This window comes from Argopecten irradians, chromosome 10 (assembly GCF_041381155.1).
Source record: "Argopecten irradians isolate NY chromosome 10, Ai_NY, whole genome shotgun sequence".
Lineage (NCBI taxonomy): Eukaryota > Metazoa > Mollusca > Bivalvia > Pectinida > Pectinidae > Argopecten > Argopecten irradians.
Window position 1 is genome coordinate 35,081,593 of NC_091143.1, and position 27,858 is coordinate 35,109,450.

General features: G+C 35.9%; 1 protein-coding gene across 1 annotated transcript; it reads left to right on the forward strand.

Moving 5' to 3' along the window:
* The first annotated feature begins 42 nt into the window (after positions 1-42).
* On the forward strand, positions 43-27,155 carry LOC138333743 (bromodomain-containing protein 4-like). Its single transcript, XM_069282308.1, has 14 exons — positions 43-541; positions 7,461-7,624; positions 7,889-9,373; positions 9,775-9,817; positions 10,297-10,379; positions 10,876-10,999; positions 13,688-13,806; positions 14,183-14,290; positions 16,968-17,080; positions 18,054-18,228; positions 18,740-18,837; positions 19,050-19,204; positions 20,594-20,723; positions 21,373-27,155. The coding sequence occupies exons 1-14, from the start codon at positions 348-350 to the stop codon at positions 21,397-21,399; spliced, it is 3,018 nt and encodes a 1,005-aa protein (XP_069138409.1). The 5' UTR covers positions 43-347; the 3' UTR covers positions 21,400-27,155.
* Positions 27,156-27,858: the final 703 nt, after the last annotated feature.

Genomic DNA, 27,858 nt, shown 5'->3' on the forward strand with positions numbered 1-27,858 from the left:
TTTCTAGTATTGACCAATCAAAGGGGATCTTACAAAAACGAACTCTTTCGTGCTGGAGGTAGAAAAAGTGTTGCAGTGGAAGCATTTTATCAAAATTAGGGAACTTGTTCAGTGCATATTTTTCAGATCTTTCTGAAAATGATTAAGTGAAAATCTGACAATTTTAATGATGCATGGAATATGTAACTAAACTGAAGATGCTTTTGACCGATCACAACTGACAAAAAGACAAAACGGTCTTTTGGGACCTTGTTTGTCTTGCACACGTGTTGGCAAAAGTGGACTATGGTCGCAGTACTGTTTTATACATGCAAATGTATTTTATTTTGAAATAAGAACCTTTAACAATGGCAGGACAAAGTAATCAGCAATTTTCTGGTCTGGGTTACACCAGTACCAGCTACAAGGACAAAATGAAACAAATGAGTGAGCAGGAGAGAATGATTGAAGAAAAGAAGAAGAAAATTTTGGAAAAGTTCAAAACAGAATCAAAACCGACTTCAACTCCATCTCCTACAACAAAACCAGTTGGAATGCCTTTGTATGTGTGATATTGTTGAAAGCTTCAGTAATAATTTTATTTGGGTGTTACTGTCGATTAATTATGATAACTTATTGGTTTGATAAACCCAGAATGTTCCTACCTGACAAGTGTGTTTAGTTTCACTGTTGTGATATGCTCCAGTTAGATATACAGTTGAGTGTAAACTAACCTTTACATCTTAGTGCACTTCATTTAAACTACAGGTAAACTAGTAGTGCACAACGCCCAGTCAGGTGTGACCACTTAAATCCCTATATAGGGCCGTTCTTTGTTTATTTGGAGCAACCGGTTCTACTGTTGGTTAAAGTCATTATTTCAAGTATAAATCCTGACAGACCTGCAGTTTTTGATACAGGCCTGTGAGGGCATTGTCAAGGCTTGTCTGAAAACAATATAAAATCATCAGGTCCGTCTTTAATTAATAAACGAACGAACCAGTCAAACCGTATAATCAAAATTGGCCCAGGTATATGTAATGGGCAGTGCTAATTGGACACCTGTGTCAGATACCTGTATTTTTACTCTATCCCAACTCCACCACCTAAGGTAACACCTTACCTGAGATGATAATCAGTCGGGCGTCGCAAGGTATAAGTACACCTATTTTCTTTAACCCCAGGGGATTAAGCATAGCATTCAAGTCAATTGATAGCATGCTGTGACAGCCTCTGTACCTGTATAAACCTAATTAGTACAGTAAAGTCTACCAGTCTACTTGACCTCATGTGGTTTTATTTCAAATAATAACAGTGAGAATAAAATAAAATATTCTGCCCTCTGGCCATGAATTTATTTCACCTGTAATTTAACAAACATCCTGGCTCAGGTATACAAAACTGGTCCAACAGATCTAGTGAATGTATATATATGTAAAACTAGAGATTAGATAATACATACTATTTAAATCTCTGGTAAAACGGAACTATTTAAATCTCTGGTAAAACGGTTAATCTATAACCTAGCAAGGATAAATGTAGCTAAATGTACGCTGTATGTATCCTCATCAACCAATTTTGTGTATAGTTCAGTTTGAATATCTAAATGTAAGTTTTAATGAGACCACAGGACAATGATTAAAATTAATAAATGTGTCCTAGCTGCTTTGAAAATATTCATAGGATTTGTTTTAGTTATACAATCAAATATTGTTCAAGTTTACAATAGAAAAGTATCAAACAAAGTTTGAAGATGTTTTATATATCAAATATATGTAATAAATCAACATTGTAAAGACTAAATTTGAATGATGTATCAATTATTTTGCAAAATAAATATATTGATTAAAGCTTAATTAATGAAACAGACTGATGATAAAACTTAATGAACAAAAAGAAAAGTTTGAAAATATGACTTATTAGCTCACCTGGCCCGAAGGGAGATGCGGGGCCCAATAGGGGAAATAGAGGTAAATCCTATAAATCGCTACTTGTCCTAGAGTTCTGCATGGATTGTAACCAAATTTGGCCACAAACATCCTTGGGAGAAGGGGAACAAAACTTGTATAAATTTTGGCTCTGGTCCCCCGGGGGCAGGAAGGGCAGGGCCTAATAGGGGAAATAGAGGTATATTCTTTAAATCGCTACTAGTCATAGAGTTCTACATGAATTGTTACCAAATTTGGCCACAAACATCCTTTGGGGAAGGGGAACAGAACTTGTATAAATTTTGGCTCTGACCACCCGGGGGCAGGAGGGGCGGGGCCCAATAGGGGAAATAGAGGTAAATCCTTTAAATCGTTACTTGTCATAGAGTTCTACATGGATTGTAACCAAACTTGGCCACAAACATCCTTGGGAGAAGGGGAACAGAACTTTATAAATTTTGGCTCTGACACCCCAGGGGCAGGACGGGTGGGGCCCAATAGGGGAATTAGAGGTAAATCCTATAAATAGGGCCCAATAGGGGATTTAGAGGTTAATATTAAAAGTCCTTCAGAAAAGAAACAATGAACCTGTATTCAGATCATTACTTAGCATAACAAACCAGGTGAGCGATACAGGCCCTCTGGGCCTCTTGTTTATTTAATTAAATTTATTTTTGTTAACTTTCTCAAGGATGTATATAATTTGTACAAGTTTATAAATCCTTGACTTTCTTCAGGTCATTATTAATTTTATATACGTTTTAGTCTGCAATATGTGACGGCGACTGACAAAATGGGCCCAGATGCGGCGATTATGACGTCGGAATAAATGACGTTATAAAGTTACGCACATTTTTTGCCGACGTCACCACGTTTATTTGCGGAAACTCCCAACAAACTACGTTTCATAAAGCCCACATTTTATGTATAAATTTAACTACCTGTACTGTATCAATACATAATATGAAGGGTAGACTGGTGAGTATCAGGTGATCAGTATATACAAAAACAAACATAACAAAAATACAACTAAACAATAAATATAGCTGCAAACAGCGCATTAGAAAAAATATTGAGATTGTTTTTCTCTTCGTTGGTAGAGATAACAATTAATATATTCATTGCAAATCAATCAAAGATAAGAGTGAAACAAATTATTATTTATCGCAATCAGTTTCGACTGAAATTCCAATATGCCACATGTCAGGGGATCCGGACAAAATATATTTGTAAATAGATTTAATACAGTTTTAACATTTTCAAATCTTATCTAGCAATATTGTTTCTTAACGGATATTCTGGAAATTCCACAGACTTTGCTCTTTCACAGATTGATAATATTTTGCAATACGTCGTAACATATATAAAATCAGATATCGAAAATCAAAGTCGTAAAAGTCACTGAAATTATACCGAATACATTGATATACATGTAGCAAACATATCACAAGTACGGAAACTTAAAATGCAAACAACGGGATGTTGTTTTAAAGACAAAATAAAGGCAAGAAAATTGTGTTAGAAATATGTCGTCTGAATTGTAAGAGGACAATGAAGCAGATTTCATAAGCCGAGAATTGAATTCTGTAGATGAACCACAGGTGTTTGGCTTTATACATATTGTTTTCTCATTACATGTATACATACGTAATTCGAGTAGATAGAGATTGAACAAAAATATCAATAGAACCAAACACCAGTGGATGATCTTTAATTTTGTATGATAATAAGTTTCTGATCAGTGCAAATGTTGTCTATTTTCTTGTAGAACTATGCGACGATGATAACAAGGAATGTGGTATTAATAGTGGACGTCCGTATAATTCAGTACTTATGCTTTTTGTATTCCCGGCATGTAATTTAGCCATTTTTGCCCGGGCCGTTTTCGTTTATTCGGAACAACCGGTTCGACCGATTATGCGGCTTTAAAGTCATTATTTCAAGTATAAATCCTGACGGACCTGTAGATTTTCATACAGGCCTGTGAGGGCTTTGTCAAGGCAGGTCTGAAAACAATATAAAATCACCAGGTCCGTTTTTTAATTAATAAACGAACAACTAGGTCCACTCAGACAAACTGTATAATCGAAAACGGCCCTGGTCTCCGGACGGACACCAGACATGGCCGGCCGGTGGACGGGACCCCAAGACAGCATCGGGGACGTGCCCGAAGATTTTTAATTCGAAGTTAGAATATTCCCGGGGTCCCGTAGATCGGCCACATATCCTTCATATATCGTTTAATCGAGCGGCAATCACATCGCCCGACATTTGGCCGGGCCTGGGGTACAAGTGTCCTTCGTTGTCCGTAATCAACTAAGGCGATATCCGTACGATGTCCAGTGAATAGGCCAGTTATCGGCCGGACATCATATGATAATCGGTCGATTTAGCATTAGATATGTTTGGTCGATATTCACTGCCTCACTGCCCCCCCCCCCCCCCCCCAAAAAAAAAAAAATTCTTTGGAAACAGAAGTCGTACGATTACCGCACGGCCTCCTTTTAATGTAAATTATGTCGGATAAATTTTTTGACCGGTGTTGTCCAGTATCGGAAAATGATTACCCCCTATCTCCGGATACCGACCGATCATTGTGACCATAACATTAATTTTGATGACATTATACAGTACATGATGCAGGGAGTGGTCAAGGGACGAAGATGATTTATATACTTTGTACAGTTTTGTGATGATCCCGCACACCAACCCCACCCAGTCTAGTCAAATCACTCATCAGTATTTTTCATTTCATCTACAATATCTAGAATGAGATTTATGTAGAAAAAAACTATTTTAGAAACCACAGGGGTCTGAGAATTAGTTACAATTTATATTAATTTTTTATCTGTGTACCAGAGTGTACATGTATTGGTTTTAGGTGTCTTATAATCAAGATAAAAAAACTGTGGAACTTTTGATCCAGAGCATTAGGACCTCTATATAGTGATCTATTGGCACTGTGGTGGGTTCAAATTGATATAAGCTGTTACTAATTCTCAGAACCCCCTGTTTAAAACGTTTATTTCGTTTTTTTTTTCAATTATGTGTATTGCAATTTCTCTTAACGTTTTTTATCCGAAATATATATAAAGTAGAACTCTAAAAAATAGGTTTAGTTCTTGAGTTGTCTATAAGATATATTGAAAGGAAAGAGTCTTAAATGTAAATGCGATCAATCGTTTCTTAAATTTGATCACTCCATCCACAGGTTTTTGTTTTATGTGCCATAATGGGTCGCGTCAGTATACTAAATCCAGTAGTATATCTACATGATATAAAATTTAAAATGTGTGAATCGGAAAACTGCGAACACTTCCTGATTCACAGTTTAAGAAATCTAAATAGTTGACTTGAAACACACATTTAACAGAAAAAAACAGTAAAAGACGTACATCGTTTTAGTGTTTTAAATGTTGATCTGATTAAAAAACACAATAGTTATTAAACTGAATTGCCGTTGTTTACCATAATAACCTCCTTCCCCACCACCATTTCCTGAGTGCTATATACTGTGACCACTTTGCTCAATCCCGAGTGCATGTATGAACTGTCCACGGCATATCGTTTAAAAAAAAACATTAAACAAACTAGCACACTATAATCAGATTAAGAACAACTGATACAAAAACAAGATGGATCTTGAATGTATAGATATAACAATATATATATAAATCCGTATAATTGTATATATTATATGCCGTATTGTGGATGAGATAGAACGACATTATTCCGGTCATACGGAAAGGAACATGGGGAATTGAAAATATATATTACTGGTTACCAATGTAATCAGCCTACACGACGGGTGTTTAGACATGTACACTGTGGTTTCCGAGGGTGAACGCAAAGAGATCGGAGGGTTCGGGCTCGATTCACTAGTACTTTGAAAACCTCATCTAACCCGAATAGGATGTTTCATACATTAGTCTTTTTATTTGATCATTGAATCCACATTCAATTTAGTTTTGACGATTTTATTTACATCATCTATTCGGACTTCGTAAATTCTTAGCACATGAGCGCATACGCATGCATGTGCATGTAGCTAAAAGCTGTTCATGCATAAATGTAATATTATTTGACTTCTTCGGTATATATCTCATCAGTCACTCCATTAATGCTATTCGTATGCCAACATTCTATTTAAAAGAATCTGGAAGCATATACATGTACACTTTAATCAAATTCACAGATCTTTGACTTTTTAAATACGAACATACAAATCAATATCATTATCATGAAATTTTCCTCGTGAAGTTGTTCTTTTGGCGGTTGCTGTGGAACCATGAATATTTAAAAAAAATCATATTTGATTCATTAATGGTATCATTGTCAAACCAACGAAAACATTTTAAAATTCCAAACCATGAAACTAAATCACACGCGAAAATATTTTGTTACACATACATGTAGCACGCAGTGTTTCACCTTGTCACATCGTAGAATTAGATTGTTACATGTACGTGTCACAGATTATCTTGTATTTTGATAGAACTGACAATGTACCGATGTAGTTTCATGTAACACTGATCGAGCTAAACTTTTTTGTTAATAAATTACAGGTGTTAAAGACCAGTCCAAAACATAGTCATATGCACCTGTATGTTTTATGTAACGTTATTGGCAGCCTTGTGACATGACGTCAATGTTCATGACGTGATGATTTGACGTCGCTAATTTTGTCATTAATGAATCTACATGTTGCCTCATTCATAGTCGCATATCTCTTAAATGCTTTATCCTACAGCTTTAACATTTTGTAAACATGATCTACACACCATGAAGTAAATAAAAATATGGAAAAATGAAAATGTGATTTTTCCTCATCTGGGCCCATTTTGTCAGTCGCCGTCACATATAAGAAAAGTAGGTAGCTTCTTAATATTAGTTCTCAACACTTTTGCTAGTATACAAGTAACATTGTCCTGAACAATAAAAGATCTTTTTGTGAGATGAAATATAAACTAGATTCTAGACTAACTGTAGCTACCAGACACCACAGGTGAGAATCACAGGTAACCTTGGGGTACTGCCTGTTACCTGTATGGGGGTTTTGGTGTTGATTATCTATCTGGATGTAGTACACTACTACTTAACCTGTTGTTTAAATGTAGTACACTACAATTCTTTTACATTACAACTAAATTTAAATGAAGTTCACTAGATTAAGATAGCTTACACTCAACTGTACCATGATAGTATTGGCAACAAGTTCCACTCTTGACACACCTCACAGTCTCTCAAAATAAATTCTCTCCTCATTCAGAAAAAAATAAACTGACGGTGACCGGAATTTTTTTAAAAAGGGTGTAAAGCATATTCAACTAGTGGACCAAATAAATAAACGCTCCCACACAAAATTAAAACAAAGAAAACAGACCAAAGCAAAGCTTAGAATATATACTGGTATTATAGTACAAGTACTTTTGTAGTTTTTTTTTTTCAAATTGGTGATACCCTTAAAATTAATTGCTACTGGGACAGGTATTTTTTTCAAATCTTAGTCTGGAAATGATGGTCATCATTACATTATATCTTTATTGATTTCAGAATTGGAAAGCGTCCTGGATTTAAACCATCCAGCTTCAGCAGTAAAAAGCCTAAAACTACAGAAACGACAACAGTAAGCTCATCACCAATTACGTCAGCACATAGCTTCTTCGCAAATGATGGAAATTTCATGGAGAGATTCATCAATATGAAAGGATCTAAAGGTAATTAAGAAATGATTGTTTGCTGCCAGAGAGCATTTCATGAAGTCTACTAATAACTTTAAGCAATGCCCAACATAATAACTTGCAAAATTAGATTTTTTTTGGAGCTAAAAAAAAATATGTAAAAAGCAGAACAAGAAAACAATTTCAGGAAATATTTTTGTTCCACATTGATTTTATAACAAAGATAATGATAGTTTAAAAAATAGTTAAAAGTAAACAAAAATCATACATCCTTTTTTGTGCTTTTGTTTGTCTTTCTAGCAACTTCTGGAGCAAAGGGAAAATCAGCAGAGAGTGAAAAATCTACAGACACGAAAACAGATTCCAGTTCTACACCTGCAAAGTCAGGAAGTCAAGACAGTGAATCTGTTAAGGCTAGAACTGAAGTTAAGTCTGAGCCAAATATCAAAATGGAAAATCTTCCAATTAAAAGTGAGTCTGGTGTGTGGGGACCGCAGAATTCATCAAAATCTGAGGTTCCAAACGTTAGTCAAGGACAGTGGGCTACAACAGCTGTTGTAAAAAGTGAGCCAAGTGCTTTACCTGCTGGGAACAGCTGGAATCCGATAGCCACTTCTGAGACAGGACAGGTTCCCCCGAGACCTCCGCTTCCTCATGGTGCTAATATGCGCGGACCTGAATTTAATCCTAACTTCAATAAATCTGCAACTTTCCCAACCCAGCCTGGCCAACCGAGACCACCTGCCCCTCCAATGTTGCCAGCACAACAGAACATAGCAGGTCCCCTTCACCGATTGCCTGTTGAACCCCAAAATGGTACTGGTCCATACGGTCCACCACATGGTCCTCCAGGCGGACCTCCAACTTCAATCTCTAGTCCCTTCCCTCCAAATTCAGTTGCAAGTTCCTTCCCTCCCCAACCTCCCCAACAAATGCCACCACAGCATTTACAAGTGCCCCAAGTCACACTGGCCCCTCCCCCTCAGATATATGGTACATCTCACCAGGTGGTCCATGGGCCCCCACCCCCACAGCCCCAAATGATTCGACCAGGTCCTCAGCCCCCGTCCTTGGTAACACAGCAACTCCACCCTGGTCCCCCACCCCCTGCTCCTTCTATGTATGCTGTACCACGACAACAGCCACCTCACCCCCAGGAGGTTAGTGCCTATGGAACTGTACAACCTCCAATCAGTCATTCCCATCCCCAAGCAATGAACGAATATGGAACACCTATCCAGCAGCCGCCACAGTCAAGGCAGCCTTTCCCCCCACCCCCTCCTCCCCAACCCCCAGCTCAGGATATCAACTCCTACGGACAGCCTATTCGTCAACCACTTCAACAAGACATGAATGTATATAGCACTGCGCCAACCAGAGCACCACCCCCTCCCCCTCAAACGCAATACCCTGGTGCTCCATCCCCAATATCACATCCCCAGTCCCAGCCCCCACCTCCTCACCCTTATATGAGTCAGCCTCATTTGGCACATCATCAAATGATGCCCGGCCCTCCTCCATCTTGCCCGCCAGGAATGCCTCCCAATGTGCCACCACATACATCCGGGCAGCCCAATCAGGCGCCTCCTCGGCCACCCGTGCCGATGCACCTGCGCCCTCCGCAGACACAGAACTTTGGTCCCCCGGGGCAGAATTTGCCCCCACCCCCAGGGATTGATATGTTCCCCTCTGCTCCTCCACCTCCAATGAACGACCAGCAGAACCAACAACAGTCATCAGAAAGTGAATATGACCCGTCGATGCCAACAGAGTCCGAGTCTCCAGGTAAATGTTATTTAGAAATAGTGGAAAATTTACAATTGATTGTATCTTGATTATGAATAATTTATTCAGTAAAGCTATGTTTATAATTGTCATGGAAACTAGGTTTATATTTATGATCAGAACATATACTGTATAGCCAGCTGTTTTTGTGGGAATGATATTTTGCGGTTTCACAGGATTTAACGCTGATCGAAAATTATGGTTTATGAAATATTGAAAAAAGGTTCCATCAAATATCCTAAAAGCCAAATTGCAGAAATATAAAACTGCTAAAATTCAATTTTCTCTCGTCTTTACTTGAAATCAATAAAATTTTGACTTACATAAATAAACAGCTACACAACAAATTAAATTTTCTTGTAGAGTAGATATTTAATTACGTGTTTTTGCTTTAATTGCAGTTAAACCTAATTTTGAATCAAGAAGGGATGACTCACCATCAAGGTAATTATATACCGTTTGTGATTAGATTTGCATGGTTTCATTTTCCTATAAAAGACACCAGATTAATTTTGGTTTAAATAGTTACATCAGTCAATAATATATTATAAACTACAAACTTCCATGATCACCAGTAAAAGAAATTTAAGATTAAAACCAAAAATACACCAAGCAAAACTTTATACTGTAAATTAACTTACCGGTATTTTCATGTGTGATTATATTAGGCATATTTTCCTGGAGATCATGATTTACGAAAATGAATTGACACTTAAGATGTTTCAAATACTAGGTTTTCATCTGAAATGTACAAAATTAAATAGCTGTGAAAATGGTTTTAGGTCTGAAATCGTGAAAATTTAGTCGGCACTAAAATAAGTTGGTTTGCAGTGCGTAAAGGGACTTAATGATTTTATAAAGAGAATGACTGAATTCATTACAATATGTGACCTTTAGCAATCCCAGTATTTTCTTTATTTCAGACAATCAGCTCAAAAGATGAAAATGAACGAAATGTATGATTTACAAGATCATGAGAAACCATCAATAAAGAGAGAGATTGAAGGTATTTTGCTGCAAATGATGTCACCTTTAATAACGAAGTTTTGGATATGTAAAAAAATTAGACTAGTTTTGATTCCTGTCTCTTATAGAATTATCTATTCTTGGAATGAAGTAGAAACTATCACTTCATTGGGTAAAGCATTGTTGACAAGGAATTTATTGCAATATTTATTTGAATAGTTTCAATATTTAGTGCTAGAGTTAAAGTAGGAATATATTTGGTATGTAAAAATCAAAATAGTCTAGTATCTAATATTTACATCCAAAACCAATATTCTAGGATTTAATGCATTACAGATATTCTCAAATCTTCTTTAAAAACATTTTTTAAGAGAAGATGGTCATAATAATTAATTGTATTCTGAAATTTGTGTTGTTGGGTGATGATATCAATATACGTTAGAAGGAAAATGTAAGGTTTTTCAAGTGAGAATATTGATTCTGGTACCAATGAAGGTTAAACCCAAGAGAATTCGATACTGATAAGCTGCTTCTAGTTTCTCCACCAGAGGATCCTCACACGCGAGAAACTATTGAAAGGTTTGCAGCCCAAGTCGCAGAGAATGGTTCCGAGTTTGAAGGAAGAACCATGTGTGAGAATGTCAGCAATCCTTCGTATTGGTGAGTATTTTACAAGCAATCAAGTTGCAGTAACTTGTTTTACAAGCAATCAAATTATAATTACTTGTGTTTAGATACAAGCAATCAAGTTACAGCAATCAATGTATATTGATTTTTAGCTCACCTGGCCCGAAGGGCCGGTGAGCTTATGTCATGGCGCGGCGTCCGTCGTCCGTCTGTCCGTCAATATTTCCTTTAAATCGCTACTAGTCATAGAGTTCGGCATGGATTATAACCAAATTTGGCCACAAACATCCTTGGGGGAAGAGGAACAGAACTTGTATAAATTTTGGCTCTGACCCCCCGGGGGCAGGAGGGGCGGGATCCAATAGGGGAAATAGAGGTAAATCCTATAAATCGCTACTAGTCATAGAGTTCTGCATGGATTATAACCAAATTTGGCCACAATCATCCTTGGGGGAAGGGGAAAAGAACTTGTATAAATTTTGGCTCTGATCCCCTGGGGGCAGGAGGGGCGGGGCCCAATAGGGGAAATAGAGTTAAATCCTATAAATCGCTACTTGTCCTAGAGTTCGGCATGGATTGTAACCAAATTTGGCCACAAACATCCATGGGGGAAGGAGAACAGAACTTGTAGAAATTTTGGCTCTGACCCCCGGGGGGCAGGAGGGGTGGCGCCCAATAGGGGAATTAGAGGTAAATATTCAAATTCCTTCAGAAAAGAAACAATGAACCTGTATTTAGAACATTACTTGGCATTACAAACCAGGTGAGCGATACAGGCCCTCTGGGCCTCTTGTTGATACATAGAACATGAAGTCAAAGTATATCTGATGCTCAACATTACTCTTCAATACAAGATTTAAAAACTCCCCATTTGGGGTCATCTCAGCATGTCTCCTTGCCTATATCTTGGGACGTACTGTTTGCCATTTTTACTTCCAAGTACACTGAGATTTTGTAGGTGACACGTTGATTGACTAACCATAATGGTCATGCTGAGTTGACCTCGAACGGAGAGCTGTAGATTTGTAGTACAGTGGACCCGCGATAATCCGGACGCCGATAGTCCGGAAAACTCACAATCCGGACGGAAATGTCAGGGAACGGATTTCCGTAACGTTATTTATACTCACTAGTCCAGAAATTCGTATTCCGAATCCGGAACTCCATTTTGGGAACGGAACGTAATTTTCGTTAATAAATTCCCGCAATAATCCGGACAATTTGTTGTCGCCACGTGCCGAGAAAATCCAAGGCCATCTCAGTCATGTGTACAATACACAATATCATTTGACACTGAGTGTGTTGTCATAACGACGGCTGCCAGGTCATAGCCACGGGCGTTTACCTGAACACCTTTCACACGGGTAACATGCAGTCATGTAACGGTTCATTGGTTTTCTATAGGAGATCAAACTTCAGTGTTGATTGAGATACGCAATATATATTTTTAGCCACACGCTTTTTAAACATGAAGTTTGAGCTTGGGTACGGGTACGTATGCTGTAGATACCTTACATGTTTCGCATGCAGAATATATCGATATGAGTATCAGATACAATAAAGTGAGATAATACTTACAAAATTAATAAGTATTTTAAATGTATGTAAATCTATTCGAATTCATCGCCTGTGGTATAAGATATAAAGGCTACGGCGCCCGGCACATGCCATAAAGTGTGTGACATTGTGCACGAAGTTAGACGTGAACGGGCGCGTGGTTGTTACATATGTCTGTAAGTCAGAAAGCAAAGACTTGTAGAGATTGTCATTAAAACACACATTATCCAAAATAACAATTATATGAGTTCCTAAAGTGTTCACAACTATTTGTTATCATAGTTTTTTATGCCAAGAACATAGATGACATTGATCTTTGGTTAGGCAATTTGCCATACGACAGATCAAGAGTTGGATACGTAGCTATATGCATACATAGCATATAATTAACTATGGCTTTAGGTTTCGTATTTTGAAAAAGAAATACGTTTATTTATTATTCTTAACGTAATGATATATAAATACCTATAAAACATACCAAACGAAGTATTGATTATAATACACGTATATTACATAAAAGCCTGTCATCGATTACAAGGTCAAGGGGAGTAACTCGTACGTGACAATTTAATTGACTAAGAGCACGGAATTTGGCAGTCCGGAAAACTCGTAATCCGAACGGTTTAGACTGGGAACGAAGGTGTCTGGATTATCGAGGGTCCACTGTATAGGTCTAAATTTTAGCCCACCATCATCAGATGATGCACTATTCAAAGCGTCTTTTGTCTGTTGTCCATCATCCTTCCGTGAACTTTTTTTTATCTGCTATTTCTCAGAAAGTACTGAAGGGATCTTTCTCAAATTTCATATTTAGGTTTCTCTAGGGCCCTAGTTGTGCTTATTGCATTTTGGGACCGATCGGTCAACAAGATGGCTGACTGACTGCGGTGTTGGATTTTGATAGTTGAAGTTTGAAAAGCCGAGAAAAGAACGCTCTTTCCATTGTCAGACATAGATCATTCTTTGGTGGGTGCCAAGATCCTCTAGAATCTCTTGTAATTAGATTGATCAGAGGATGATGTGTTTGACAGATTAAACATGACACATGCGTTTAAAATATTTCTGATATACAATATACCGGTAATGTAATAATGTTATAATAAGATAATGTGATAACATAGAAATAACTTATACTGTAGGCAAATTGTTTACTGTTGTTTTCAGGTTCCTATTCAACCAAAGCAGTGATGCCTACAAGTACTTCCGTCAGCGGGTCCGACAGGCAACACGAGCCTTGGGCCGAATAGACGATGGCAACGAGGGAGATACAGAGGATGCTGAAGGTGATTTTATATTCTGTTAAAATCTGTTTTTAGCTAAAATCCTAGAAAATGGTAAATTATTTCTACAGGTAAAGGGTAAATATATTTAACCAGTTATTTATTCTGCTTGTAGGTCTTGTTATATGTTTGACTTTTAACTGAATTGTTACCATATAGCATTGGCTATAATGGATTGTAATGTCTTTTGAATTAATATTATACAGGGTGTATCTTATTGTGATCTTACATACTGCCAGTATCTCCCAATAAATTTCAAGTTACATTGTACAGATAATATCTTATCAAAATATACTGCAGGTAACACTTCAAAAAAGGTCACTACTACTGATTTCATAATCACAATGTTGAAATAAAAAATTTCTGTGACTTGTTCCAGGAATTGAGAGAAGAGGAGAAAAAGTGAGGAAGAAGCGTAGAAGTAGATGGGCAGACTCGGAAAATGACGCGGGACCAAGTATACCAGCCTTGGAAGTCGCTGGACCAGGTGAGAACCTGAGTAAATATAGAAACCGTAGTCGACCCAATAAGGGCATAGGGTGCTTACAAATTTAAAAAAAGGGGGACACTCATACGAGTACCAAAATTTAAGTTATGGATGAAAAAAACCACTAAAAGTATCAGTCAAATTTGAACTCTTTTCATACTCATGGCACATAAATTAGGACTGATAGCCTCCGGCTGTTTGTTATAGTGGTCATCACAGCAACAACAGCGACCAGAAAAATAGTTAATATAAAAGACGAAAATGTTAATTTTACGGATCAAATTGGAATCCTGGGGAAAACTACTTATATTGAGCATCAACAATGAATAAAAAACCAATTATGCTAATTCTGCGGAAACATGTTTTCTGGCATTATTTTCAAATCTTTCCGCAAAATTAACACATTTGGGGTTACCATTGTAATCAGTTACAGTAAACATGAATATATATGCCGTCTTGCCTTTTAGACTTATGTCATGTTCCATATGTTAGAGTTCATGTAATTTTGGATACAATGCCAATGTTATACGCACCACACAGTTGTAAGACATTGTTAAATCCATAGGATAGGGGGCGTTTATAAAACTTCAATTACTCCTCAAGAAGAGAGGAGGGATGCTAATTATGGCAGATACGGTAGTAGAATTTACTTTAAAAACTTGGTGGAAGTCTTTATAAACTTCAGTGGTAGAAATTCTGTGAACTTGTGGATGTGGCTATAGTGGCTGGGTGGTAAAAAGTCCAACATTCTATCATTAGGCATCTACCTCTAGGTTCTGAGTTCAAAACCATGAATGTTTTGGCAGTAGATTTGGGGATATGTTGGAATGATTTAGTTTGTAAGATCGAAATAACACAGTACCTCTGTATCAATCATCTGTTGATTGTAATTTAAATAGTCCAACATTCTATCATTGGGCGTCTACCTCTAAGTTGAGTTCAAAACCATGAATGTTTTGGCAGTACATTTGGGAATATGTTTGAATAATTCAGTTTGTAGGACTCGAAATAACACAGTACCTCTGTATCAATCATCTGTTGATTGTAAATTGAATAGTGTATAGTTGTTATATTTGGCATGTGTAAAATATATTTTCGTGATTTAGTGTTTGGAACTTATTTGTGGAAGTATATTTTTTGCAAGTTATCTTTTTAACCCTTGAAAACATCATTCATATGACAGGCTACTATACATTAAACTATAATCTTGATGAATTTTTTGAGTTTTTAAATTTTGTTATTAGCTCACCTGGCCTGAAGGGCCGGTGAGCTTATGTCATGGCGCGGCGTCCGTCGTCCGTCGTCCGTCCGTCCGTCCGTCCGTCGTCCGTCTGTCCGTCAACATTTCCTTTAAATCGTTACTAGTCATAGAGTTCTGCATGGATTGTAACCAAATTTGGCCACAAGCATCCTTGGGGGAGGGGGAACAGAACTTGTATAAATTTTGGCTCTGGTCCCCCAGGGGCAGGAGGGGCGGGGCCCAATAGGGGAAATAGAGGTAAATCCTATAAATCGCTACTTGTCTTAGAGTTCTGCATGGATTGTAACCAAATTTGGCCACAAACATCCTTGGGGGAGGGGGAACAGAACTTGTATAAATTTTGGCTCTGATCCCCCAGGGGCAGGAGGGGCGGGGCCCAATAGGGGAAATAGAGGTAAATCCTTTAAATTGCTACTAGTCATAGAGTTCTGAATGGAAGGTAACCAAATTTGGCCACAAACATCCTTGGGGGAGGGGGAACAGAACTTGTATAAATTTTGGCTCTGATCCCCCAGGGGCAGGAGGGGCGAGGCCCAATAGGGGAAATAGAGGTAAATCCTTTAAATCGCTACTAGTCATAGAGTTCAACATGAATTGTAACCAAATTTGGCTACAAACATCCTTGGAGGAAGGGGAACACAACTTGTATAAATTTTGGCTCTGGCCCCCCCGGGGGCAGGAGGGGTGGGGCCCAATAGGGGAAATAGAGGTAAATCCTTTAAATCTCGCTACTAGTCATAGAGTTCTACATGGATTGTAACCAAATTTGGCCAGAAACATCCTTGGGGGAAGGGGAACAGAACTTGTATAAAATTTGGCTCTGGCCCCTCGGGGGTTGGAGGGGTGGGGCCAAAAAGGGGAAATAGAGGTAAATCCTTTAAATCGCTACTAGTCATAGAGTTCTGCATGGAATGTAACCAAATTTGGCCAGAAATATTCTTGGGAGAATAAGAACTGAGTTTGTATAAATTATGACTCTGGTCCCGGGGGGCAGGAGGGGCGGGGCCCTATAGGGGAATTATAGGTAAATCCTATAAATCGGTACTTGTCCTAGAGTTCTACATGGATTGTAACCAAATTTGGCCATAAACATCCTTGCGGGAAGGGGGACAGAACTTGTATAAATTTTGGCTCTGACCCCCTGGGGGCAGGAGGGGTGGGGCCCAATAGGGGATTTAGAGGTTAATATTAAAATTCCTTCAGGAAAGAAACAATGAAGCTGTATTCAAAACATTATTTGGCATTACAAACCAGGTGAGCGATACAGGCCCTCTGGGCCTCTTGTTTTTACATCAATCCGCAAATTTAAGAACATAATTAAAATCGTTGCAAATATAAGCAATATACAGTGAGCTTGCATATTGATTTATCTGAAGCATGATATCCTGTTATGAGCAAGTGTTTAAATCTTTACAGCAACTGTCAAACAACCACCACCACAGGTGACACTTCAAGACTTCGCCAGGAAAATGGTCGGCAGTGATACCCTGAACGATGAACAAATTCAACAGATCAAGGACCCGCAGGAGGTTGGTGTCGTAGCTCTGTATCAGAAAGGGATTACCATTGTATCTGTTTCAAATGAAGTGTTTGAGATATGATTTATTGCACCCTTGGTACTCTATGGCTACTTTCACTGTCATTATTTCCACCCTTTGAGTATCGAAGATGCAGTTTTAAGTGAGCAGTAAGACTTACCGTCAACATACACATTTTAGTGGTGCATACTTATGCTATTATTTTAGCGCTTTTCTTACTGCACTAAACTATTGCACTATTCGTACTTCAGTATATATATATATATACACATAAAAAGAAAACACAACTATAAAACAGTTTTTTCCTCCCTAGCGCTTTCTCGGCTCATGCCGGTCTTCAGGGGTTTGAATTCTTTTATTTGGATTTTAATGTATATGGAAACCATCACATGGACATGGTTCTTTTTTACTTATATATATATATATGTATATTCCATGTTGTAAGTTTTGGCAACAGATCATTCGATCAATTTCAATTAAACTAATTCAATTAATGTTTTCAATCAAATTCAATTAATTTAGACATGTAATTCACTCCAATGCAATGCTTTTCATTTGCTCCAATACAAGATCTAACAACACCCATTCAGGGGTCACCTCAGCATGACCCCAGGTCTAGAATCAGAACATCTCGGTACATGGTGTTAGCTGTTTATACTTCCGAATGAATAAACCACACCAAAGATATCATAGACGAAATGCTGATTGGCAAACTATAGGGGTAATGCTGAGTTGACCCCAACAGGAAGTTGTTAGATCTTGTATTGGAGCATAACGTAGAGCATCGTGGTGGAGAGGAATTACAAGTCTAATTTCAATTAGATTGTAATGTTTGGGACCATGAGTTGGCCATCAGCTTACAGTTCTACTTAGATGAAAGATTCTTTGTATAATTGTTACGTTGTTTATTAAAGCCACTTTGATGACAAAGAAAATACGTAAAAGATGAAGTCCTGTCTTTCAGTTGAATATGATGTACCAGTTAATTCTGGCCCAGAAGAAAGCGAAAGAAGCGGCGATAATGGCAGAGTTACCGGGGAGGAAGGCAAGTAAGATATATGCGTATGATTCGGACGAGGATACAGAGGGAGGCACGTGGGAACACAAGAAACGTTCCAACGAAATGTTGGCTACAAAAGGTAAGTTATTATTTCAGAAAAAAAAAATCTATTTTAAACTTGATTTCAATCAAGTGCAAAATATATCTGGTACATATTGCATAGTAGTTTTTGCTTATGAATCCACACTGATTCCACTAAATTGTAAATTGGTAGAATTTCTTAAATTTTGTTGCCACTGAACATTGAACACACAATACTAAACATTCATAAATCTGATATTTGTCTATGAATCAATTGCTGGAAAAAGCATGGAATTATGCTTTCTTGTTTAAAAAAAAGTAAGAAATTAAAAAACTAGAATGTTTGATAAAGCAAATATTTGTCAAGAATTTTAAAGAATTCCAGATTTTGTTTAAAAAATCTGCCTTGAAAAGCAATAAGAAATCAGTAAAGTGAAAAAAGATTGATAAAGTACAAATTTGTCAAAATTTTTAAAGGATTTCAGATTTTTTTGTGTTGAATGTTTGAAAATTTTTACTTATTGTTATAGCTCTGTTTTTAGAACCATAACATAACTAATATCTTACAGAATGGGCTGACTCTTTGACTGAAGCGAACAGAGGAAAGCATTTCATCGGCGACTTCCTGCCCCCAGAGGAACTGGAACGCTTTATGGAAACTTACAGGGTATGGGCCAGTATAGAGTTGAAGTGGTCAATAAGAGATGATTATTAGTCATGATTACGTTCAGGGAAAGGGCTACTGTAAATGCCATAATTAGGGTTCCTCCCCCGCTTCTTCCTGTGATGGAGTTGAAGTTATTTATCAATTTTAAAACTGTTTGATGCTAGTGATTTGATGTTAATTATGTTCTATGACAGTAAAATTTTATTTTTTAGGCACTGAAGGAAGGACGAGAACCAGATTTATCGGACTACAGAGAGTTCAAGCTCACCTGTGAAAACCTTGGCTACCAGATGCTTCAGAAGCTCGGCTGGAAAGAAGGGGAGGGGCTTGGATCTGAGGGGCAGGGCATCACTGAGCCAGTCAACAAGTAAGTATCCACTGTACACTGGAATCCTCTTAATATCATATTCTATTTGTCAGACAAAATGCAATCTTAAGAGGAATGTGACGTTCACAGTTTTAAAGTCATTATCATGCATTTTTGCAAAATAGGTGATGTCGCCGTTCATGAAAAAGCTACCTATTTCAAAAATGAAGGTTATTTTGATTAAGAAAAAAATTGGATGAAATATTTTCTTTTCTTTTTATGTATCAGTTCCCGCTCAATTCGTTTACAGAATATTATTTTCATGATAGACAAAAAATACTGGCTGAATAAAGGCCCTTTCCCCCCCCAGAGAAATTTTGTTATATTTTCCCAATATTATGTTTTTATTTTTTTCCCAAAAAAGAAAGACTATCTAAAATGTATATCTTTCAAGAAAGATAAAATGTAGTCTTTTTCCAATTCAAAAGGTACAGGCCCCTGTTATTTAAAGTGAATAGTCGGGCAAGGAAAACCAGTCTAAATGCGTTCATTGGCCTTCCAAAAGTTCTCACATATTAATACGACGGCCAAGTTCTGCTTAGTTTCCCAGTTCTGACCATTGAAATAAAGAAAAGGTGAAAGCATTGAAAGCGAGGCTGCGTGGAAATGTAACCACGGACATAGTGAGCCGAGAGGACGTTTTAGAATTTCCATACTTTAAATTAATTTCTTCGTACGCAGGCAGATTTTGACGAGAGATTTTATTTTTCTATTTCACAAGAAATTATACTGGATACATTCACACCATTTTTACCGACTTTAGCCATCCTTGCCCGACTGTTCACTTTAATATAATTATTCTATGTCAGGGGAGGAGACTAGGATTTCAAGGGACATGGGGCACTTAACTTGTTGACAAATGTATATCTGATATACAGGGAAATGGAGAGGGGGGTTAATCTTTTTCAATATTCAAATATTCAAAGTTGATGCAAACAAAACAAGTAGAATTTACTAATTCCTACCTTATGGTTAGTTAGTTACTGTATTTACGTCCAATTAACAGCTAGGACGGCATCCAGTTGTATACAATGTGTTTGTGTGAATATCTGTATATTTTGGGAGGCTGCAGTATTCTGTATTTGCATATCACAGTGTTATCAGCCCTTGTGGGATGTAATGATTTTGACGTCATGTGTTAGCCGAGAAAACAACACCAATTGATGACCAACAAAATAATGACATAACAATGGACACCTACCCACAAGGGAGCTAACTCTATATTATGCAAAAAACAGAGTACACCTTATGGGAAATCGTGTTTTTAAAGGATGAAGTTCTTGTTATATTGGTTCCTATAGATAAAGATACGTAAAGATGTTGAATATTCATTTGGAAATGCGACAAGGAATTATTTAACTTACTCATGTAATCTGTGATTGTTTACAGAGGTCAACAGTCTATTGAAGGACGTGGACTCGGTACAGATCGCCCTGCAAATCTGTCCCGGGACGATGATGAGTATGATGCCTTCCGTAAGAGGATGATGTTGGCTTATAGGTTCAGGCCCAACCCCCTGGTAAAATATATTCTGTCTTTCACTGATATTATTTGTTTATTTTTGAAATGTAGCTATCTGCCTTCAATGACATCCATGTATCCAAACAGAGGACAAATGTATTGGATAGGGACTTGTGATTCACGGTAGTTATGGTATGAGTTATGTCCCTTTTCAGATGTTTTGCTCAACAATGGAACCTGTTCAATAAGACATATATACCATACTCACTAAATTGGCCACTGGTCTCTAGGATATTGAAAAAGTCACTAAAATTTGACTTATATATTCTTTTCTACAAATCTGATTTAAGAGTTTCAAACTAGGGGGAGATAATCCAGTAAAGCTTTCTCTGCTGAGAAAGTCTTATCAACAACTTAGGGTCTGGTGGCCAGTCTAGGGGGAGATAATCTAGTAAAGAACTCTGCTGAGAAAGTCTTATCAACAACTTAGGGTCTGGTGGCCAGTCTACATAGTTGCTATTATCCTTAAAGTTGTAATGATCAACAGAAAACACTTAATTAATTGACTTAATAAAATACTTCACTATATCACTCTTTGCTATGACTGTAATTTTGGAGACTTATTCACCTACGACATTTTCTGTTTAGGGTGATGGGTATTAATGATTCTGATCTGTCCTTACTGAGTATGTGTCTCTCTCTTTCAGAACAACCCTAGAAGACCATACTACTAAAGTTGATGTGTTGACTGACGAGGATTTGTATTGAAGTGCTTTTCTAGAAGTGATGACACAAAAAAAACAGAATTCTAGATGCAGACATTAAGACTTTATCGTTTTTACAAACTGTTTTCATTGATAGCTGATTACTTGTTTAATCTTGATTTGTGTGTAAATCGCATTGCATTCTATTTTCAGAGTGCAATAGCTGTTTGGTTGAAAATTTAGAATTGCCAGAAAATATTACCAATGCGTGTTAAATTACATATGAAGAAACAGTTTCATGAATAATTAAGAATTATCAGAAAAATATTAAAATGTAATAATGCAAATGAATGAATATTGAATAATCTGCCTACTTGAATTATTTGAGTTAAATGCTACTCCAGACATAGATTGATAGACAGAAATTATTTTGAGAGAAGTGGTTAAGCTAGTTACTTTATATTCCAGCAAGTTTGCTTTACTCATTCCCCCCTGAAATTTCATAATGGACTGGTTAAGTCTTTGATAGAGAAGAGTTTAAATGTATCTTCAGGGTGGAGGTGAATAAGTTAATGAAAGGTTCTTATGAAAATATTTAATAAATTGACACACACTAGTGTGTAGATGTATTTATGTTCTTCTCAAAAAGATTGTTACTGTAGACATGAAGATTTATGTTAGGGGGATGGGTTAGAGGAAATTTATGCTAATTAAGCAAAGATAGCTTGATAGCAATAATTTCCCTATTGTAATATTTTGTACACGCATGAACTTATTTGTTCAAATTCTGAAAGTGTATCTATCATGAAATTAACAACATTGCGAAAGTTTTATGCATACAATTCTCAGAATAAAGCACTCGCCAAAATGTCCACATTTACAGTTGTCTGTTGGAATTATGAAAGAGAAATTTTGGTTTGATCAATGTTGTGAGAAGTTCTATTTAAAACTTAATTTTATAAAGTTTTCTGCCTGTTAAAACTGTCATTTTGTGAGTAAACAGGTGAAACGAGATTTTTATGAAGTACATACTTAATCACTTGATTGATACACTTGTTTGATTTTGTGAGAAATGATAAGATTTTTTTTTGAGGCAATCAAGAAGTAAAAACAGTATTATTATGGTGCTGAACCTCAGACTATGATATATATATATATATAATAATATATATATAATAGTTCTGATGAAGAGTTGTGAATGAATAATAAATTTGTTTTACGGTTCAAGAAATGCTCATACGACAAAATGTCTGCTAATATCTATAATCATTATTTCTTTTTAATTTTTGGTAAAGGGATTCAACATTATCTTAGTATTTAATTCTTTGTTTTTAGATCGGTTATAGTTTTAAGGATTGTATCTAGATATAGATTACAGTTACAAGTTTATATGAGTTAGGTTCAGATACCAGACTTTGGGACCAAGTTTGATTGAATGCCTGCCGCCTTGTAGTTACATTGTATACTAAACTGTTACAGAAAAGATTTGTTGTGTGTCTTGCGAATGTTGCTGAGACTTTGAAATTCAATTATTACGCATGCATTTTTTTTCTGATTTGTTATTGATTATGTAGTGAATGTCTTATTATTACGACAATTACATTTTCATTTGATAATACAGTGCAAATGGTTTGATAAGCTCAGATGGGAATACCATATAACTTGTCTTTTTTGTTGGGATGAGATGATCATGGGTCATTGATATGATTGCAGAAATTTTATTCGTGAAATATTGAGAAATGAATGAAACTTCTATACGCTTATGTCAGGTCACAAAAATTTGTTCATCATGAAATTTATCTAAAATTTCAACATTGTGTTTCTTTTTACATGTTGAAACGTTTGGGTAAATGGAATTTCAGAATGGCGCCCGGTAAATACAGAAAACTAATGAGATCATATCTTAAGATTATAATGTGATATGTATTGTAAAATGTTGTACTATTTTAGAGTGCTTTTGGTGATATTAAATTTGCCATACCGCAAAGAAGGCCATGGTTCGTCTTTAAAACATCATGCCAATGATGGCAGATGAAGTTCAGTGATTATCTTTGAAACAAGGTCTAATTGTCAATATCTGTACATAGATCGTAAAATGTACAAAATGTCAATACTATTATAATAACCTATTTGACCCAATAAGAACCCAGTGTAGTTAAAAAATTGAAAATAAAGGGCGCGTGATAGAACCAGATTTGGGGTTATCTCTTGCAAAAGTATTGTACAGAGTATATATTAAAGCTATTATTCAATAAACAAAAGATATCGAGTAGAGAAACTGACATATTTTCATAGTTTCAGTCTGTAGTTTAAGTCAATGTAAATGAAATTGAGGCCTCATGGGAGTGGGGGGTCACTTATTGGGTGGAATACGGTAGTAACTTTGACCTTTAGGTGAGGGAAGGACATTTTCTATAGATGATAAAGGATAATACAGTTTAATGCGATAATTTTTTGTTGGAATTTCTTTTCTCTGACCATGCACTTACCATGTATGATTTATAGTCTTCAAAATTTTCTTAACATTTATGTAAGCCTTAACTGATGAAGGTTGATAGTGAAAAAAAATAAGGGATATTTTTCTAGATTTGCATATGTACATATTTCATGTTGTAAAAACTGTAAGTTTGAAATGCACTGCACTAGTTCATTCTTAAGTTTTCTTGTTCAGATGAATGATATCAGATAAGATGTACAGAGATATTTCCTATTGGTATAGCTTGCTTCAATAGGAGTAAGAAAAATTTAGTTAATGTTTTCTTATATATTGTAGTATTTGTGATTTGTTAATCATGCTTGTAGGTCAACAGCACTTTGTTTCTGTAAATAGACACAAAATTTTAGCCAGCTGCATTTTGCACAGTGCATCTCCAAGTCAACAGATCACTCGCACTATCAGAGTTACTTCCCTTTGTACCACTTTGTCAGATGATACAGCGATATTTCCGTTGACACTTTGAGAAATTCATACTCAACCACAACTGAAAAATAGGCTATTCTTTATGTATTTATTGCTTTTGGAATAGTTTCTCTTGTGAAAAATTCCCTTCTTTGTGTAAAGAATCTAATATGTTCTCTTGTGATAGGAAACACTTTTCCTTTTTTGTGGTATTGGTAAATAATTCATTCAAACTTGGGAAATATTTTCAAGTCTCTGTCAATTTTCACTGCAGACTCAACAATCCCTGTAATCAACTGTGTACTTATACAGGTAGTTTACTGTTGAATAACGGTCGTTTAAAAGGAGTGGTCATTTATCTGAGTGGTCATATATAAAGGAACTACTGTATAATTGATTCCAATTAAAACAAGCATTTTACTGATGTTGTAAAAAATTTTCCTTTCAACGTTCTTAAGTTGTTCAGACCTTGTGTTATGATTTCATTGGTGATGTAGCAATGCTTTAGTTATAAAAGTGAGTATTTGTACCATAGGGACCTGGCACAAATTTCTAACCGACAGTATTTATATGTGTGGTATAGTGTCAATATAGTCCAGTAAAAATACGAAAAATAGAGCCCTAACCTTTAAATAATTGCAACAGAATTTGTTTTCTGCTTTTTGGGTTGGAGGATCTTAGTATTTTACCATGAAAAAGTCGCCAAAAATCATATGTTCGGAAAGTTGTTTTTTCAACACCCGAAAAATAAGAAAATATATAGAAATTACACTTTTGACCACTTTTAAAGTACAATATCTGCTATTTTTGCAATACTTGAAATATGAAATCGGGTATATAGTAAGACAAACTTTAGGTTAGTACAAATAAGTTGAAATGATACAATAATTTCAGTCAATCCAAGAAATAAAGAAGGATGAAAACGGCTCAAAACCTTTTGAATTTAGCTAGCATTACCGTTTTTGTTCTTTTTAGATGCAAACATTTATAAAATCTTACCCTGAACTATATCAGTTTATGTTTTATGCCTTAAAGAATTACATTTTCTTTGATATTAATGCATGATCGATAATACATTAGCTAGAAAAAACCTAAATATTAACCTGTCAAGTTGACTGATCGTGCCAATTTGAAGCGTTTTTATACTTAGTTTTTGGCAAAACACCCATTTTGGTAGTTAATATTTCCGAAAATAAAAAAGCAAATGCTTAAAAATATGTTATATCCTTTTTTGTATATTTTGTACTTGTTATTTTTATCATTTGTTGTAAAAACGGTATAAATATGCACATCTTATTTAGTAGTAAAAACTTCCTATCACGTTAATTTGGCTGAATACCAAAATATGTCTAAGTCCATAAATCTGCAATACAAAAATCTTAATTTTTCGAATATGCTTTATTCGTTTGTCATAAAATTTTGCCAGTAAATAAATCAGAACTGTGATGATTTTCAGCTATAAAATTGAACTTGAACTTTTATTTTATTCCTTTATCTCATTGAAAATTATATAACCCCCATCCAGTTCCATTATGGAAAAATGAAAAACTGACCTATGCAAATATTTGATCAAAAAGAAACTCCAATCTCACTTTATAAAGAGCGCTCCATTATGGTGGTAATATCTGCCAAAGGATTTTGCAATCTGATTAGTCACAAAATAGATATTCACATTTTTGACATTTCAACTTAAGGACTTCGCCAATTAGAGAAGTTAAGTCAAATTGACACTAAATGAGGATTTGATCGACCTCTCTTCTTTTATATTTTGGGATATCTTGATATAGCAGTCTCTTTTAGGTGAGTATAGCTTACATAGAATCTGAACTAATAACTATCTAAACACTTAAGACGGTACTTACTGAATAATTCATGAATGAAAACAATCTGATTAAAATCAGCTGTTTGATACTCCGCTTACTATGTGCTCCGCTACCAAAGCGGAGTATCAAACAGCTGATTTTAATCAGATTGGAATGAAAAAGACATATTATTCAATTTGGACTTCAAAATGTCCTTGGAAAACGCCAAAAGACCAAATTTGAGCAACCATATTATCTCAGGTAGTGAAAGTAAAATGTTTTACTTTTAAAGCCTTTAATCAAAAGGTTGTATTTAAAAAGATTCCACCAAAATGAGTATCAATGGTATTGTTGATAATCACAATTTTTTATCTTAATCAAACAAAAGCATATTTGGCTGTTGCAAGGACATAATTATGCAATTTTCATGCTGTCATACTTTTCCCCTGTGTTGATTTCAACTTATGTTTTTGGCAATCTGTGCTGTCCTTATAACGTTCTAGTATTTTCTAGTATCTCATGATAACCATGTAAGTTTATATTTGGCTTCAAAGTTGGCAAATTATGCAAATATCCCTTTTTTTTATATTTTTTTCGGGGGGTCAAGAAAAACACTTTCCCAAATTTTTATTTGTGGCGACTTTTTTTCTTGTATAAAACAAAGTCAGATCTGTATGAAAAACAAAGAAAAAATTCTGTTGCAATTATTTTGGGGTAACATCCTATCTTTACTGGACTAATACTATAATATATGCATATATATATTCTTGGTTAGAAATTCATGCCAAGTCCCTGTGCTTTGTACAGCTGATTTTACTAGAAAATAGGCGCCTTAGAAAAAGACCTTGTAGAAGCAATTGTTTTATATTAAGTAGCTTCAATGATATTAATGTTTTAACAAGTTTGCAGCCTTTGTTAAGTGTACTTTATATGATACAAACGGTAAACAAAATTTTGTTTTGATTCTTGTTCAGTGCTTTGAGACATTAATTTGAATCAGTTTTCTGTAAAATGTACAACTTTTCTGGATGTCATGTTTTAAGTTTCATCTAATAAACAGAAAAGTGTCAATTTGCAAAAATGAATACAGTTGTAGTTGCTGTTTTTCATGTTTTCATTTTCAGTTGCCATCTTGAAAACACATTTTGAACTTCTTCTCAAGTTCTACTGGTGCAATTTGGCTGAAACTTGCCTGAAATGATCAATCCCAAACTGCAATATCCACAAATAGGGCCATAGAGAAACCTCAATATGAAATTTGAATATGAAAATCCCTTCAGTATTTGCTGAGAAATAGCAATAACAAACTTTAACTATCAAAATCCAAGATGCGCAGCCTGGCAGCCATCTTGCTGACCAATTGGTCCCAAAATGCGATATGTGCAATTAGGGCGCTAGGGGAACCTACATATGAAAATTGAGAAAGATCCCTTCAGCACTTTCTGAGAAACAAGAATTGTAAATGGATGAACCATGGACGAAAGGCGATTTGAATAGTACACCATCTGATGTTCAAACTTGGTCAAGTGGTGTAATTCATAGATTCCTAATATTTCGCACATAACATGATTTGAAAATGGTTACCATGGGAAAAACAAAGGCTTTTGATTGGTCAAAATTCAGATATTGTCCGATTAACTGAATATGGTTGCTATGGTTACTAAAGGAAAAGTCAAAATAAACATAAATGCAACTTGTGTGTGTATCATTGGTCCTGTTAGTAACAGCATTTGGTTACCATGGTATGAAATATTACTTAACCATTTGGCTTACAGCTCTAGTTCGAGC

Bases quoted from the DNA above. Each gene is read 5' to 3' on its own strand.
- LOC138333743 (XM_069282308.1), top strand. From the start codon at position 348: ATGGCAGGACAAAGTAATCAGCAATTTTCTGGTCTGGGTTACACCAGT. The intron at 7,625-7,888 runs GTAATTAAGAAA...TTGTCTTTCTAG, and splicing joins CAATATGAAAGGATCTAAAG to CAACTTCTGGAGCAAAGGGA. The intron at 19,205-20,593 runs GTAAGTATCCAC...GATTGTTTACAG, and splicing joins ATCACTGAGCCAGTCAACAA to AGGTCAACAGTCTATTGAAG.